General features: G+C 39.2%; 2 protein-coding genes across 4 annotated transcripts in view; one reads left to right on the top strand and one right to left on the bottom strand.

Annotated features, from left to right (window-relative positions):
* LOC136152281 (cytochrome P450 4X1-like) overlaps positions 1-14,556 on the top strand; it is a 49,727-nt gene extending 35,171 nt beyond the window's left edge. The window contains exons 7-12 of the mRNA XM_065913532.1: positions 3,763-3,869; positions 4,515-4,702; positions 9,546-9,679; positions 11,067-11,131; positions 11,937-12,016; positions 12,837-14,556. Coding sequence (XP_065769604.1) covers positions 3,763-3,869; positions 4,515-4,702; positions 9,546-9,679; positions 11,067-11,131; positions 11,937-12,016; positions 12,837-13,005 — 743 coding nt within the window. The 3' untranslated portion in view covers positions 13,006-14,556. The remainder of the gene's footprint in view (positions 1-3,762; positions 3,870-4,514; positions 4,703-9,545; positions 9,680-11,066; positions 11,132-11,936; positions 12,017-12,836) is intronic.
* LOC136152284 (uncharacterized) overlaps positions 1-16,167 on the bottom strand; it is a 130,443-nt gene that overhangs the window by 81,911 nt on the left and 32,365 nt on the right. The window lies entirely within an intron of this gene.

Below are 16,167 nucleotides of genomic sequence, written 5' to 3'. Positions count from 1 at the left end.
TCCAGAAGTCTGGTTGGAAGGGTGGTTTAGGTGGTTTGCCCATCTTTTGTGTTGTTGAGTGTAGGGGGCCCTGCAGATCACCCTGCTTTTTCTCCTGACACCCAGTTTTTGCTCCAGGTCCTTCAGAAACGGCAGATGAGTTTTGGTTTTGTTTTTTCTTTTTTATATCTTTTGGTTCAGAGTTTGCCCTAACTGCACATGCACACAATAATTTTTAGCCCCATATAGTTTCTTCATATATTGTAGCTTAAGAAAAGATGTGTCCAGGTTCAAGCTTTTCAGCCCTGCAGCAAAGGGTCCCAGTTCCCAGGCCTGTCTCAGTTTAGGGGTGAGAATAATGGCTGGTGTCATAAAATAAGTCAGAAAATACTCCCTCTGCTTCTATTTTTCTGGAAGAGATTGTAGAGAATTGGCAGGATTTCTTTCCTAAATGTTTGGTAAAAATCACCAAGGAAATCAACTAGGTCTGGTCTTCTGGTTTGGAAGCTTATTAATTACTGACTCAAACTGCTTTATAGACAAAGGTTTATTCAGATTAGCTATTTCTCTTTTGACTTTTGGTAGATTGTGTCTTTCAGGAAATTGACCCATTTCAACCAGATTATCAATTTGTAAGCATGGAGTTTTTCATAATACTTCTTTATTCTCTTTTTAATATCCATAGGATCCTCTTATATCTAATAGTAGCAATTTTATCTTTTCTCTTTTCCTTAGTTAACCTGGCTAGAGATTTATCAACTTTATTAATCTTTTCTAAGAACCAACTTTTGGTTTCATTGATTTTGTCTCTTTATTTCTTATTTCAATTTTATTACTTTCTACTCAGATTTTTATTATTTCTTTTCCTCTAGTTAATTCAGACTTAAATTTTTTTCTTCTTGTTTTGTTTCCCAAGGGAGAAGCTTAGATTATTGATTTTAGATCTTTCTTCTTTTCTGATAATTCTTTAAATGCTATCCATTTCCCTTTAAGCACTGCTTTCACGGCATCTCACAATTTTGATTAGTTGTATTTGAATTTTCATTAATTCAAAATATTTTTTAAGTTTCTCTTGAGACTACTTCTATGACTCGTGTGTTATTTAGAAGTGTGTGGTTTACTTGCCAAATAATTTGGAGTTTTCCCATTATCTTTCCATTACTGATTTCTATTTCACTGTGGTTTGAAAGCATACATCCTATGAGTTCTATTTTTTAAAGTCTAGATTATGGTTTATGGCCCCAAATATGGCCTATGTTGGTCAGTGTTCTCATGTTGAATGAGGTATTCTATAGCTGTCAAATAGATCCAGTTGATTGATGATATTGTTCAGTTCAACTATATCCTTGCTTGTTTTCTACCTGCTGGATCTGTCCATTATGATAGAGGGATATTGAAGTCTCCAACTATGATAGTAGATTTATTTATTTCTTCTTGAGTCCTATTACTTCTTGCCTCAGCATTTTGAGACTCTTTGTTAGGCACATGCACATTAAAGATCATTGTCTTCTTGGATAATTGACCCCTTTATCATTATGTAATGCTCTTCTTTATCTCTAATATTTTCTTTTCTCTGAAATCTCTTCTGTTTGAAGCTGATATTGCTTCTCCAGCTTTCTTCTGATTAGTTAGCATGTTATATCTTTCTCTATCCTTTTACTTTTAATCTATGTGTATCTTTATGTATTTAAGGTGGGCTTGTAGACAACATACAGTTGGATCTTGTTTTTTAGGTACATTCTGACCTTCTTTGTCTTTTAATTGGTGTAACAAACCACTGATGTTTAAAATGATTGTTGATATTTGTTGTTCAGTCACTCAGTCATGTCTGATTCTTTACACATGGACTCCAAGGACTCCAGCACACCAGGCTTCCCTGTCCTTCACTATGTCCCTGAACTTGCTCAAACTCATGTGCTTTGAGTCAGTGATGCCATCCAACCATCTTGTCCTCTGTCATCCCTTCTCCTCTTGCCTTCAGTCTTTCCTAGCATCAGGGTCTTTTCTAATGAGTTGGCTCTTCGCATCAGGTGGCCAAAGTATTGGAGCTTCAGCTTCAGCATCAGTCCTTCCAGTGAATATTCAGGATTGATTTCCTTTAGGATTGAATAGTTTGATTTCCTTGCAGTCCAAGGGACTCTCAAGAGTCTTCTCCAACACCACAGTTAAAAAGTACCAATTCCTTGTCACTCAGCCTTCTTTATGGTCCAATTCTCACATGACTACTGGAAAAACCATTGCTTTGACTATACGGGCCTTTGTTGGCCAAGTAATGTCTCTGCTTTTTAACATGCTGTCTAGGTTTGTCATAGCTTTTCTTCCAAGGAACAGCTGTCTTTCAATTTCATGGCTGCAGTCACCATCTGCATTGATTTTGGAGCTCAAGAAAATAAAGTCTGTCACTGTTCCCATTATTTCCCCATCTGTTTGCCATGAAGTGATGGGACCAGATGCCATGATCTTAGTTTTTTGGATGCTGAGTTTTAAGCCAGATTTTTCCCTCCCTACTCCTATTTTTAGTAGCATTATTTTCACTTTTAATGCTTATGTGTTACTCTTTTGTCCACATCTTTATCCCTATTTAATTCTGATATCTAGAATTAAATCTTTGAAAGGCCCACCTTAGTTATTTTAATAAAGTTTTTCCAGTAATTTCTTGGTTGGATGAAACTCATCCCCTATCGAGTCCTCAAGATGGGCTTCATGAGCAAAGCATTTTCTGAGTTCATCTAAGTTTTTAACAGTTTTTTGGTAGACTTGATACATGAAGGATAGTTTTCCTGGATAAAAATGTGGCCTCACACTTTGTTTCCTTGAGTGTTTCCTAAATACTCTAACCTTGTCTTGGTTTTTCTTATTGTTCTTGAGAAGTATGATGCTAGCTTAATTTGTTATCATTAAAAGTCATTTGATATTTTTGTCTAGAATCTCTGAGAAGTTCCTTTTCTCTGCCTTGAATGTCAAGTAGTTTTATTAAGATATATATATATATATATATATATATATATATATATATATTGGAATTGGTTATTCTGTTCCAATCTTTCCAGGCATAGTATGAACCCTTTAATATGTAGATTTAATTTTTCTCTTATTCCCAGAAAGTTTTCTTGGATTATAATTTTAAACATTCTGGTCCATAATTTTTTTCCTTTCAGCCCTTTCAGTTGTATAGAGGTTGGCATTTCTTTGCTGGTCTTTTTCTTTTCATTCCATTTCACGTGATAATTTTTCCATGAAAATGAAAGATTAGACTGAAAAAGAAAAGAATGATTGGTTACTTGCACCTACATTTTTTTATTATTTTAATTATATTGCCGACTTAGTTATATAAAGTATATTTTTGTCTGTTGTGTTGGTCTTTGGAACTTTGAACAAAAGTTGTCATTTGATGGTAAAATATACATCTGCATAAATTGAATATTACTCAGTCATGTCTGACTCTTTGTGACCCCATGGATTGTAGCCCACCAGGCTCCTCTATGGGATTCTCCAGGCAAGAATACTGGAGTGGGTAGCCACTCCCTTCTCTAGGGGGGATCTTCCTGACCCAGGGATCTGACATGGGTCTCCGGCATTGCAGGTGGATTCTTTAACAATTGAGCCACCAAGGAAGCCCTCATGCATAAATTAAATCTATTTAAATTAATGTACTCACTCTAACTTCAGGAAATTAGGCAAGATTTGAAACTATCCGGGGGGTCACGGCTTGTTCTGTGATTTATTTTACTTTGATTGACTTTTCTGTCACTTTGGCAATGGGAAGTATTTATTCTACCCTAGACAGGCTAATCAAGGATAGAAGGAATTCTCCCAAGGATGAGAATAAGCAGGCTAACACCCAGAAGAGGAAGTACCGGGACTTACTGGATATTGTCCTTTCTGCTCAGGTGAGTTTCTTTCAAATTCTGAGCCTACTCATGTATCTAGTTAATTGCATGAATAGTTAGATGAGAAGGAGGATGGAAGACAAAAACCAAAATCTTTCAAATTCTGAGGTTACTTATGTATCTAGTTAATTGTGTGGGTAGTTAGATGAGTGGGAGGATGAAAGACAAAAGCAAAATTGATCAACTAAATTTAACAGTACTTTTGAACTGATGGTTGGTGCTGTACAGTTTGAGATTTAAAACTGAATTCTACAATTCTGTCACTAGAGGGAGTCAGATAAGACTAAATCTTTTACAAATTCAGCAGGATTTGGTGATTATCATAAAGATATATGATAGTTCAGGGAAACACGGGAAAGTGAATCACAGGTTAAGCTGATAAAACAATGAGGAAGAGATGCTGAAAAGTCTGGATAAATCTGACAAAGTGATTGCAGGAACTCACTGCGGGGCCTGCTTTTCTTACCTGTCTTTGGTTCTCCTTTATGCTCTGGACAGAGCTTGACTCTATATATTTGTTAAACTGAATAAAAATGAAAACTCTTATTTGATAGCCAGTTTTTCCCTTAAAACCATTATTTTGATTGGAACTTCAAACATCTGTAAACTGACACTGCATAAAAATAGCTCTACTATTCTTTCTAGGCTGAAAATGATAACTTCACAGATTCAGACGTATGGTCCGAGGTGAACACATTCATGTTGGCAGGGCATGACTCTGTATCAGCAGGCATTTCCTGCCTCCTCTACCAGCTAGCTCGGCACCCTGAGCATCAGGAGAGATGCCGGGAGGAGATCAGAGCCATCCTGGGGGATGGGTCTTCCATTACCTGGTAAGATCTGCATCCATAAACATTTCCTCCTTATTTTCCTCCTGGGATTTTGCTTTATTCTTTCCTCTTGGTGATCATAGTGCTTCATATACATACATACATATGTATGTAGAAGAGGCAGGCTACTATTGCTCTGTTTTTCTAGAGGGCCCAAAATTATCCCTTTTTCTTTTACACTCACTTATCCGTAAGTTTTCTACTTCATTGTTTTTTAGTCAGTGTGTGTGTAAAAGGTTCTATTTCTTTCTTTCTCTCAGGCCCTGGTGCTTTGGAAATAGGGATATGATCTCCCTAGATTTGCATCCACATCTTGAATGGTAGGACTCAAGTGAGGCTGTGTTTCTGAAAGACCTGAGAGAACATCTCTATTTCTAAGCCTCATTGAGACGGTCTCTCCCATCCCCTTGTTCACTTCTCAGGATGGACTTTGGACTTAGAACAAAGCAGTAAACATTCTCAGTCCATATTTGCCAAACTCAAGTACAGTGTGTACCATTTAAGTGCTGAAAGTGCAACTGAAAGTCACTCAGTCATGTCCAGCTCTTTGTGACCCCATGGACTATACAGGCCACAATACCGTGGGTAACTATTCTCTTCTTCAGGGGATCTTCCCAGCCCAGCGATCGAACTCAGGTCTCCCACATTGCAGGCAGATTCTTTACCAGCTGAGCCACCAGGGAAACTTTAGGTACTGAGGCACTATAAAAAGGTGCCAGATTTGATGTGGGTTCTGCCCTCAATGAGCTCATATTCTAGTACAGAAGATTGGTCCTCATATATTTCTTTTTTTTAATTTTAAAAAATATTTATTTATTTCTTTTTGGCTATGCTAGGCCTTCTTTGCTATTCACGGACTTTCTGTAGAAGCGAGCAGGGGCTACCTTCATTGCACTGCGCTGACTTCGGTAGTTGCTGCTCGCAGGATCTAGAGCACTGGCTCAGTCGTTGTGACCCACATGGGCTTATGAAATCTTCCATATCCATGGCATATGGAATCTTCCTAAACCAGGGATCAAACCTGCGTCCCCTGCGTTGGCAGGCAGATGCGTATCCACAACACCACCAGGGAAGTCTGATCCCCAGATAGTTGATCGCAGTATAACATGGTGAGGGTAAGGAGAGAGATTCACATTAGTGACCACAGAGATTTAGAAGACCAGAACCTAATCTGACATGGGAGGCTCAGGAAGATTTATTGGGAGATCGGACATTTAAGCTGCCTCTTACACGATGGGTAGGACTTAGTCAGGTGGAAAACTTTGACTCCATTTGGCTAGACTTTGAGCACATCTCTCTGTTAGTGAAGCCCAGGTTACAGATTTGCTCCTCAGACATACTGTTTGCCAGGAAAATGCAGCCATTGTATTTGTTTTGTTGGTCAAAGAAAGAGAGGCTAACAACCCAGCCCAGTGACTAGAGGCAAAAACACCATGTTTCAAATGCAAAAGTTAGCTCAATTAGAACATTTGTAAAGGAAAATATGAATTTATATAGGTATAGCAGAGATCTCACTTTTTATAATGAAATACTTGCCACTTCCTACCATAAGTCAAAGCTCTAATCTACATAGCACCAGATGCAGTGTTGTCTAATAAGTTTTTATTCACTCACTGAATTTAGAAACAGTGTATGTCACTTCCAAATATTAATCAGATATTTTAACCTCAATTAGGGTAGATGTATATACACAACTCAAATATTGGCCTTCTTATTCTTGTTTGGCCTATGTGAAATGTGAAAACTATAAGGAAATCTTTGCCAGGTGATAAAACAAACTCCAGAGGATCTGTTTGCCACCATTTATTTTAATGAGAGAAATGGCAACCATATTATAGAGAATAAAAAATGGCCTTTCATTACATTTAATGAAATTTGTATAGAACAGTCCAAAAATTTATAATTCTAATAAAACCACACTGCAAAGAGCAAATTTCTAAAAAAGTTAGAAAGTTGTTCAGCATCTCCATTTGCCTGCTTGTCAACCTATTTCTGCATTGGGTTAAAAGGCCTCTCATCTTTTTGAACCAGAGCTGAGATGGGCAACATTATTTTTCTTAAGTGTGAAAAGTACTAGGTTAAGCAGAATTCCTCTTCTTATTCCAAGCTCGAGGAGGAAAGAGTTCAAAATTAAAATTTCACATTAATGAATGGCCAAAGCCTGCATTCAAAATAAATAATCAGAGAAATAAATAAAAACACCTGAAGTAAAAAGACCAAATGTACGCTGTCATTTTACTGAACCAACCTGACTATCTATGATCAAATAAAAAATTTACTCTCCTCCCACTGATACTTCAAGCTTGTGTGAGCAAGTACTTTTCATCACTGGGGTGAAACTGTGAGTGAATCTCATAGTGTTCCCAACCATTTAAATCACAAGAGCAGTCTCATTTCAATGATTAAGCTGTCTGGTCCAGTGTAATAATAAAAACTACAAATTGTTATCCACTTGGAGCATCTCCATCTATTTCAGCTCAGTACTTCTCTGGGTCTGGAAGCCAGAGGTGGGTGAAGCAGTTTTCAATCAGTTCAATTCAGTTCAGTTGCTTAGTCATGTCTGACCCTTTGTGACTCCATGGACTGCAGCACACCAGGCCTCCCTGTCCATCACCAATTCCCAGGCCTTGCTCAAACTCATGTCCATCGAGTCAGTGATGCCATCCAACCATCTCATCCTCTGTCATTCCCTTCTCCTCCTGACTTCCATCTTTCCCAGCATCAGGGTCTTTTCCAATGAGTCAGTTCTTCGCATCAGGTGGCCAGAGTATTGGAGTTTCAGCTTCAGCATCAGTCCTTCCAGTGAATATTCAAGACTGATTTCCTTTAGGATGGGCTGGTTGGATCTCCTTGCAGTTCAAGGGACTCTTAAGAGTCTTCTCCAACATCATAGTTTAAAAGCGTCCATTCTTCAGCACTCAGCTTTCTTAACAGTCCTACCCTCACATCCATACATGACTATTGGAAAAACCATAGCTTTGACTAGACAGACCTTTGTTGGCAAAGTAATGTCTCTGCTTTTTAATATGCTGTCTCCATTGATCATAACTTTTCTTCCAAGGAGCAAGAGTCTTTTAATTTCATGGCTGCAGACACCCTCTGCAGTGATTTTGTAGCCCAAGGAAATAAAGAGGGGGTTGTGGTTGGCTTCTGCTCACTGACCCTTGTGCTGGCTTCTGCTCACTGACCCTTCTAGAAATGGTCCTGGGAGGGAGAAAGGATGAGGAGAAGGCAGCTGGTACTGTTGCCATCTGGCCCTTTAAACTTGGTGCTTCCTTTAACTCTCAGTGAGGTTTTTAGAGATTCTCTCACTGGGACTTTATGATGATGATTCACGAGACAAAGAAATTCTTGTCCTTAGAGTGTCCTTCAAGCTGGTTCAGAAGCTCTCCCTCTTGCTGGTTCACTGGCCCATAGGACTCACTATAGGGTTATTGCTTTGTCCCTGCTCCTTTCCCTGCCTCTCTGTCTGTTGTGAGTCATGGCCTTTCCTATTAGTTCTCTTCTTCCCAGCCTCTAAGGAGCACATGTCAGAGCATCTACTCTTATCTTCTTTAATCCCCTCTTTGCTAAATATGAAGGGAACCCCCCTCCAGCATTCTCCACAGCACTCCAGCATTCCAGCAGTTCTTTGGAAGGATCTTTTTTCCCTCTCAAAACTTGGAGGCCTCCTCTCTTCATTCCTTAGCCATTCTGTGATTTACATGATGAGCTAAGTGTTGCAAGACATTCTCAGAAATCTTCTCAGGAAATCCTTTACCAGTAGTTTAGTGCTTCACTTTATTATGAAGATATTTGGGGTTTTTTTTCCAAGTAGAGTTGATTTATAATGTTGTGTTAGTTTTTGGTGTACAACAAAGTGACTTTACTTTTTAATATTCTTCCCCTCACTTAACCCCTGTGGTAACCGTAACTTTGTTTTCTTTGATGGTGCTAGTGGTAAAGAACCCACCTGTCAGTGCAGGAGAGGTAAACAGATGCAAGTTTGATCCCTGTATCAGGAAGATGCCATGGAGGTGGGCACAGCTACCCACTCCACTGTTCTTGCCTGGAGAATCCCTTGGACAGAGGAGCCTGTTGGGTCACAGTCCATAGGGTCGCAAAGAATGGGACACGACTGAAGCTACTTAGCACACACAATCATAAATTTGTTTTCTTTGACTGTGAGTCTGTTTCTGTTTTGCAAATAAGTTCATTTATATCACATCTTAAATTTCACATGTAAATGATATCATATATTTGTCTTTCTCTTTCTGACTTACTTCACTGAGCATGATAATCTCTAGATCCATCCATGTTGCTGCAAATGACATTGTTTCATTCCTTCTATGACTGAGTAGTTTTCCATTGTGTATATATAGCACATCTTCTTTATCCATTCATCTGTTGATGGATATTTAGGTTGCTTCCATATCTTGGCTCTTGTCAATAATGCTGCTATGAACCCTGGGGTGCATATATCTTTTCAAATAAGAGTTTTCTCCAGATATATACCCAGGAGTGAGATTGCAAGATCATATGGTAGCTCTGTTTTCAGTTCTTTGAGGGACCTCCATACTGTTTGCCACAGTGGCTATGCCAGTTTGCATTCCCAATATCAGTGTAGGAGGTTCCCTCCCTTTTCTCCACATTCATGGTGAGGATGTGTGGCACCTGTGTTGTTCCTTGTCCTCTGGGACCTCAGCTGATCCTGAGGCAGAAAGTGTTCCTTTTTAACATTCTGTTACATAAACCAATGGGTAAAAGAACTTTGACCAGGAGCAAAGGTTGAATAGAAAAATATGTCAGCATTTACAAACTGAATATGGAGTCTGAGTTCCCTGTGTTCCCTCTCTTGTACTCACAGGGACCAACTGAGTGAGATGCCATACACCACAATGTGCATTAAGGAGTCACTCCGCTTGGCACCTCCAGCTGTGTCCATTTCCAGAAGACTCACCAAGCCCATGACCTTTCCAGATGGACGCTCTTTGCCTGCAGGTTTTTGCATTCTTTTCCTAAGCAGTTTCTAAAGACCACTGACTCCTGGGGACCACAGTGAAAAAGACCAGAGGGATTCTCAACTCTTGGAAGAGTCAAAAGACAAAACTCAGGATAGCTGGCTTAGGGTTGGGCACCTGTTAAGTTCTCAGTGGGTAATGCCTTGACCAGATGTGGGTTTCTGAGACTTTCCTAAAGGCACATAGTCATTTGAAGCAAAGCTATGAACAGAACCTTTATCACCAGAATCCAACTCAGGGTTTCTTCCGTTATGGGACATTGTTTCTAAGCTAATCCTGGCTTGGTTGCATTTGAGACCAGGCAAGACTTCATGGGAGGTGAACACTTTTATCTTTATCTAGAAGACCCAGAGAGGGTCTTTGTCTTCATCATCATAGTAATATTACTCTAGTAAGTATGCAGCACTTAAAAGTTTACATAGAGCCTTCAAATAGATAATCTCATCTTTTTCACCTTGGAACATGCTCTTAGCAGACACTTATATGTGTTTTGCAGTTTACAGAGCACTTTCAGATGCTTTTGGTATAGCCAAAAACCCACTGGGGGATCCCAAAGTGCATTGAGCAGAGCTAGAACTTGCTCAGAGCTTCCACGTCTGGAGCCCAGTGCTCTTCAGGACAACACAAGTATCTGAGCAGGGAAAGTGGGAGGCAGAGAGATCACATGAGACACCCTCCACTTAATCTGCTTCAGTGTTCAATTAACTCTTGCCCTTAGGATCAAGCCAACAGGATTGCTTGTATCAGTACCAACAGCCTGTCACTTACTGTCCCTTTGTTGACAGATCTAGAATTACTTTACCAAAATTATTTCTGACAACCAAATAATCCTCAAATTATCTCACCTCTGTCTTTTTTCCTTTTTTGTTTTTTAAATTTTATTTTTGTTTCTTCTGTCCTTTTTAAAATCCTCATACTACATGAACATTTGCCAAAATTCCCTACTTCCATTGTATGACCTGCACCAACAGAAATTTGTCATTGGATCTGCACAGTGGAGGTACAATCTTGTTCCTAAATGTACCTAAGCTGTTGTGTCTGGATACTTTATAGTCCATAAATAGATATATAAAGAATTTTTAGGGATAGCGGAAAACATAAACACAGGCTATCATTTTGACATGATACCAAGAGCTTCTTAAGATAGAATCAGGTATTAAATAGATCATTGATTTGAAAACTAAGATGCCACCGAACCCCATCTTCTTATGGGTCCTTCACTGCTGGCATCAGCTATCACAGCCCACAGAACTCTGCCAGGAACTAAGTCTTTCCTTTCAAAAAGAAAAGTGTTACTGAAGAGCTGTAAAAGGAGCTTACAACTTGCTCTTTTTACTGCAATCTCTTTTATTTCCTTCCTTTCTCAGGAATGACCGTGGTTCTCAGTATCTGGGGTCTCCACCACAACCCTGCCGTCTGGGAAGACCCACAGGTATGACTGTCCCACTCTCCAGATTTCCTTTCAAAGCCTTTTATTGGTCGAACCCAACAGGAAAGCCCGTGGGTCAGTTTGGAACCCAGAGCAAGGTGGGAAAGGAAGGAGAAAGGATCTGAAGAGGCAAAAAGAAGTTTTGTAGCATACCTGAGTCTCTTGAAACTCTAAACACCATGTGTGCAGATGCCTCCTTTTTTATATGCTGCTAGTTTCAAACGTGTTATGTGTAATGGGAAGTTGGACAACTGATCACGTAGGTCATCTTGGCTTGACTTCTAAGTAGATGCACTCGTACCTTCAAAGTGAAAATACTACCACCAGTCATGGTATTTCTGCTTTCCTCTTGCCTAGTCTGGGTAGCAGACTAATCACCTGGGAGACCAGACAAGGTCAGCAGGTCTGGAGTTGTGCTGTCCAGGGTTTAGTTCAGTTCAGTTCAGTCACTCAGTCATATCTCACTCTTGGTAGCCATTAACCGCATGTGGTGTGGAGCACTTGAAATGTGGCTGGTTAGAACTGAGATGTGCTGGGAAAGTAAAATCTTGCAGCTGTAGTACAAAAAATAGGAAATATTTTCTTGAAGTAATTGTGTGTATGAATTCATGTTGGAATGATCATATTTTCTGTTAAATAAATTATATTATTAAATTCATTACCGTTTATAAAAATGTGGATACCAGAACATTTGAAACTACATATGTGGTTCATGGATATTTCTGTTGATCAGTGCTAAGCAGTAGCTTCAGAAATGTGTTAATGGTGGTGTTTTGGGGATGGTCGTGGGGTTACCCTCTCATTTCAGGTCTTTGACCCCTTGAGGTTCTCCCAGGAAAATAATAAAAGACACTCCCATGCCTTCTTACCATTCTCAACTGGACCAAGGTGAGGATTGTTTGAAGTTTAAAACACACACACAAATGTTTACTTGGGAACAGCCTTCTCTCTTCAGCCCCCCAGCTCTGTAAGTTCTTCTATAGAAACTTATCTTCTCACCTGACCATGAGGCAGATCTTAATGCCTGTTTGAGCCACTGAAAGGGTCAATGAGTTTCACAAAGAACAACACCCTTTGCTATGGCATCCTATACAGTCATGGCTCAGAAGGCTAAACAGCAAGGCAAGCTGTTGCTCACGGGTTCAATGCAGGTTCACTCCCAATAAAGATGAGATGATTCTTTTTCAGAAAAACAGTTATTTCATCTTTTATTTCATCTTTATATTAGAATCTTAAATTGTAAGACACTTGAAATATGCATCATGATGATGCGATATATGCTGTGAGAAGACTCCTTCCCATGTAGTTCATTAACATATTCTTCAGCTCACATACCTGTCCTTTTTTGTGTGTGAGAGCACATTTAAGTTCTTCTTTCTTAGCAAATTTCAGTTCTACAATACAGTGTGTTACCAACTATGGTTATCATGTTTTATTATACATTAGAACTTCACGGTGGGTGGGGGGGATGGAGGGGAGGAACAATTCTGTGAGCAGCTCCAAGTGCCCCCTTGTTTTGGAAGGGCGTCAACTTGAATCTTCCAGCTCACATTCTTTCAGGGAACAGGGTAAGTCCAAAGTCCAAAAATTGGTATGGAATTTCATGTGAAAATGTATTGTTAACGTCAGACTTGTTTTTCTAGTATCTTATTAAAGAGTCAGAAGGAGTGTCAGTTCTTCAAGTCTCTCTTTTTCTTGGTGTCTGCAGGAACTGCATCGGGCAGAATTTTGCCATGGCTGAGATGAAAGTGATCGTTGCCTTGATTCTGCTCCGCTTCAAGATGACAGCAGAGCCCACCAAGCCTCCTGTCTTCATGCCCTATATTTTCATCAAACCCCAGAAGGGGGTCTACTTGCACCTGAAGAAACTTCCCTAATGTTAGGGCCTAGGATATGATGATTATACACATTTTGTCTTAAAGATAAATTACAGCTTAAGGTCCAGGAAAATAGAGAGTAATCAAAGTATGGTAAGATAGAGTGTCACCTAGATCTGTTTCTGTGTGATTCAGAGATTTTCTCACCTTTTCTGTTTGATTTTGGTTATTACTAATGCCAACAATCAAGAGTTTTGTAAATGGCTCCCATATATTTTCTGCTGTTTTAAAATCTTTCAGAATTGCACTCATAATAGATGACTGTATGCTCATGATAAAAGATTTACAACACTAGAAAAGCTATGGAGTAAAAAGTAAAAATCTCGTTTCACATAGCCACACCTCCCTGCCCAATCCTACTGCTTTTCCTAAAAACAGAATAGTTAGGGATGCATTCTTTCAGACTTTTTCTTGTACATTTCATATATGCATATGTATGTACGTGTTCTTATCTATGGGATCATATCCATATTGTTCTTGCTTTTTTCACTCAATAAAATACATCTCATTTCTAATCATGACTTCATGATATTCTGTAATGTGAATATACTCTAATTCTTTTAGCTCTTTTCCTATTATTGGAGATGTTATTTTTAGTTTTCAAAACATGCTTATTGGCCATTTATGTTTATCTTTGCTCTCTGTGATGTATATGTCATCTGTTTATTTTTCTATGAAGTTATCTTTTTCTTACTGATTCATGTAATTTCTTTACATATTGTGGATAATAATCCTTGATTATAACATTACTTTGTAATTTTTCCGCCATTCTTTTGCTTTTTGAAAATTGTATTTATGGTGTCTTTTGTCATATGGGACTTCTACATCTTCATGAAGTAAGATATGTAAACTTTTCTTTAGGGTCTATGGGATTTGAGTCTGGGATAAGAAGGTTTTTGTTTGGAATGTTATCAAGATATTCTACATAGTTTCCTGATGCTAACAACTCTTGTGAAGCCTGAACAGGAATTTCTTAATGATTTCGAGATTCAACACTTATTTGATGTATAAGTGCCAAATATATGATACATATGAGATACTCAGTGGATTATTAGACATGGTCCCTGCCTTCATGGAGTTTCTATTCTAAAGTGGAAAATGGTTACCAAGTAGATAAATACAAATTGTATTAATACTGAGTGCCATGAAAGAAATGAGTGGGCTGAGCTAAACAGTAATCCAGTGGAACTTACTTTTTTTCACTTAAGTATACTTGATTTACAATGTTGTGCCAATCTCTGCTGTATCAGCTTTACACATATATGCATTATTTTTAAAATTCTTTTCCCAAGTTTATCCCAGGAAATTGAAATGAAATTTGCTCAGGCATGTCCAACTCTTTGTGACGCCATGGACTATACACTCCATGGAATTCTCCAGGCAAGAATAGTGGAGTGGGTAGCCTTTCCCTTCTCCAGGGGATCTTCCCAACCCAGAGGTTGAACCCAGGTCTCCTGCATTGCAAGCAGATTCTTTACCAGCTGAGCCACTAGGGAAGACCAAGAATACTGGAGTGGGTAGCCTATCCCTTCTGTGGCGGATCTTCCCAATCCAGGAATCGAACCAGGGTCTCTTGCATCTCAGATGGATTCTTTACCAGCTGAGCTACCAGGGATGCCCCTTCAAGCTGTGTAGGGGTGTCATTAAGGAATGGCAGTTAGGTTATCCCAGGAGATTGGATATAATTCCCTATGCTATACAGTAGGACCTTGTTGTTTATCCATTCTAAATGTAATAGCTTGCATCTACCAAATCCAAACTCTCAGTCCATCTTTCTCCTCCCCTTCCTTCCCCTTGGCAACCACAAGTCTGATTTCTATGTCTGTGAGTCTGTTTCTGTTTAGCAGGCAGGTTCATTTGTGCCATATTTTAGATTTCACATATAAGTGATATCATATGGTATTTATTTTTAAGGGGAATTTACTTTAGATGGGGTTGTCTAGAAAATCTTCTTTGAGAAGGTGACATTTCAGTTGAAACCTGAAAGATGGTAATGGAAGCTAGCCCTCCTTTTCCTCATGTGCCTCGTAGCAGCAAAATTATGGCATGTAGCTGGACAGTTTAAATAGCCCTGAAACATGATCCCTGCCAAGTAAAAGCAAACTAGTCTTAACAATATGGGTAGACAGTAAGTGGAAAGAAAGCACTGGTCACATCACTAATAACCCACTCTAACATGAAGACCCCCAGACAGAGGGACCTAAACCAGGTAGAAATTTCTTTCTCTCTCACATTAAAGTCTCAGGGAGGCAAGTGGTCCAGAGTTGGTAGCATGGTTTGCTCTACAAGACTGTCAAGGCATCCAGGCTCCTTCAGTCTTCCTGTTCTCCATCATCAACACTTGACTTTCGGTTAATGATCTGAGATAGTTGCCAGCTCCTGCCACCGCATCTGCCTTTGAGCAAGTGAGAGGACATAAGAGGGAATGGGAAGGCATGCACCTTTCTTTTTGAAGACCTTAGCTGGAAATTGTATACATCCCTTCTGCTCACAGCTCTGCCTATAACTGACTTCCTCCTTTAGCTGAAAAGGAGCCTAGGAAATGTGGTCTTTCACTGGGACCATGTGCTCAGCTAAATCTATTGATATTTCTGTAAGAGTGGAGAAAAGATGTTGAAGGGACACTGAGTCATCTCTGCCACAAATAGCCTACTGTCTATGGGCTAGGACAGATGTTTTTAAGATAGAAACTATATCAGAGATAGTGCTGAGACCAGGAAGGGTATCATAGCATATAGAATTTAGTAATTAAAGGTCTATGAACTATGGACGGAGTTTCGTGACATTGTACAGGAATCAAGACCATCCCCAAGAAAAAGAAATGCAAAAAAGCAAAATGGCTGTCTGAGGAGGCCTTACAAATAGCTGTGAAAAGAAGGGAAGCAAAAAGTAAAGGAGAAAAGGAAAGATATACCCATGTGAATGCAGAGTTCCAAAGAATAGCAAGGAGAGATAAGAAAGCCTTCCTCAGTGATCAATGCAAAGAAATAGAGGAAAACAATAGAATAGGAAAGACTAGAGATCTCTTCAAGAAAATTAGAGATGCCAAGGGAACATTTCATGCAGAGATGGGCTCAATAAAGGACAGCAATGGTAGGGACCTAACAGAAGCAGAAGATACTAAGAAGAGGTGGCAAGAATACACAGAAGAACTGTACAAAA

This window comes from Muntiacus reevesi, chromosome 1, assembly GCF_963930625.1.
Source record: "Muntiacus reevesi chromosome 1, mMunRee1.1, whole genome shotgun sequence".
NCBI lineage: Eukaryota > Metazoa > Chordata > Mammalia > Artiodactyla > Cervidae > Muntiacus > Muntiacus reevesi.
Note: the sequence above shows the minus strand (reverse complement) of the source record. Positions and strands in the feature narration are given on the sequence as shown.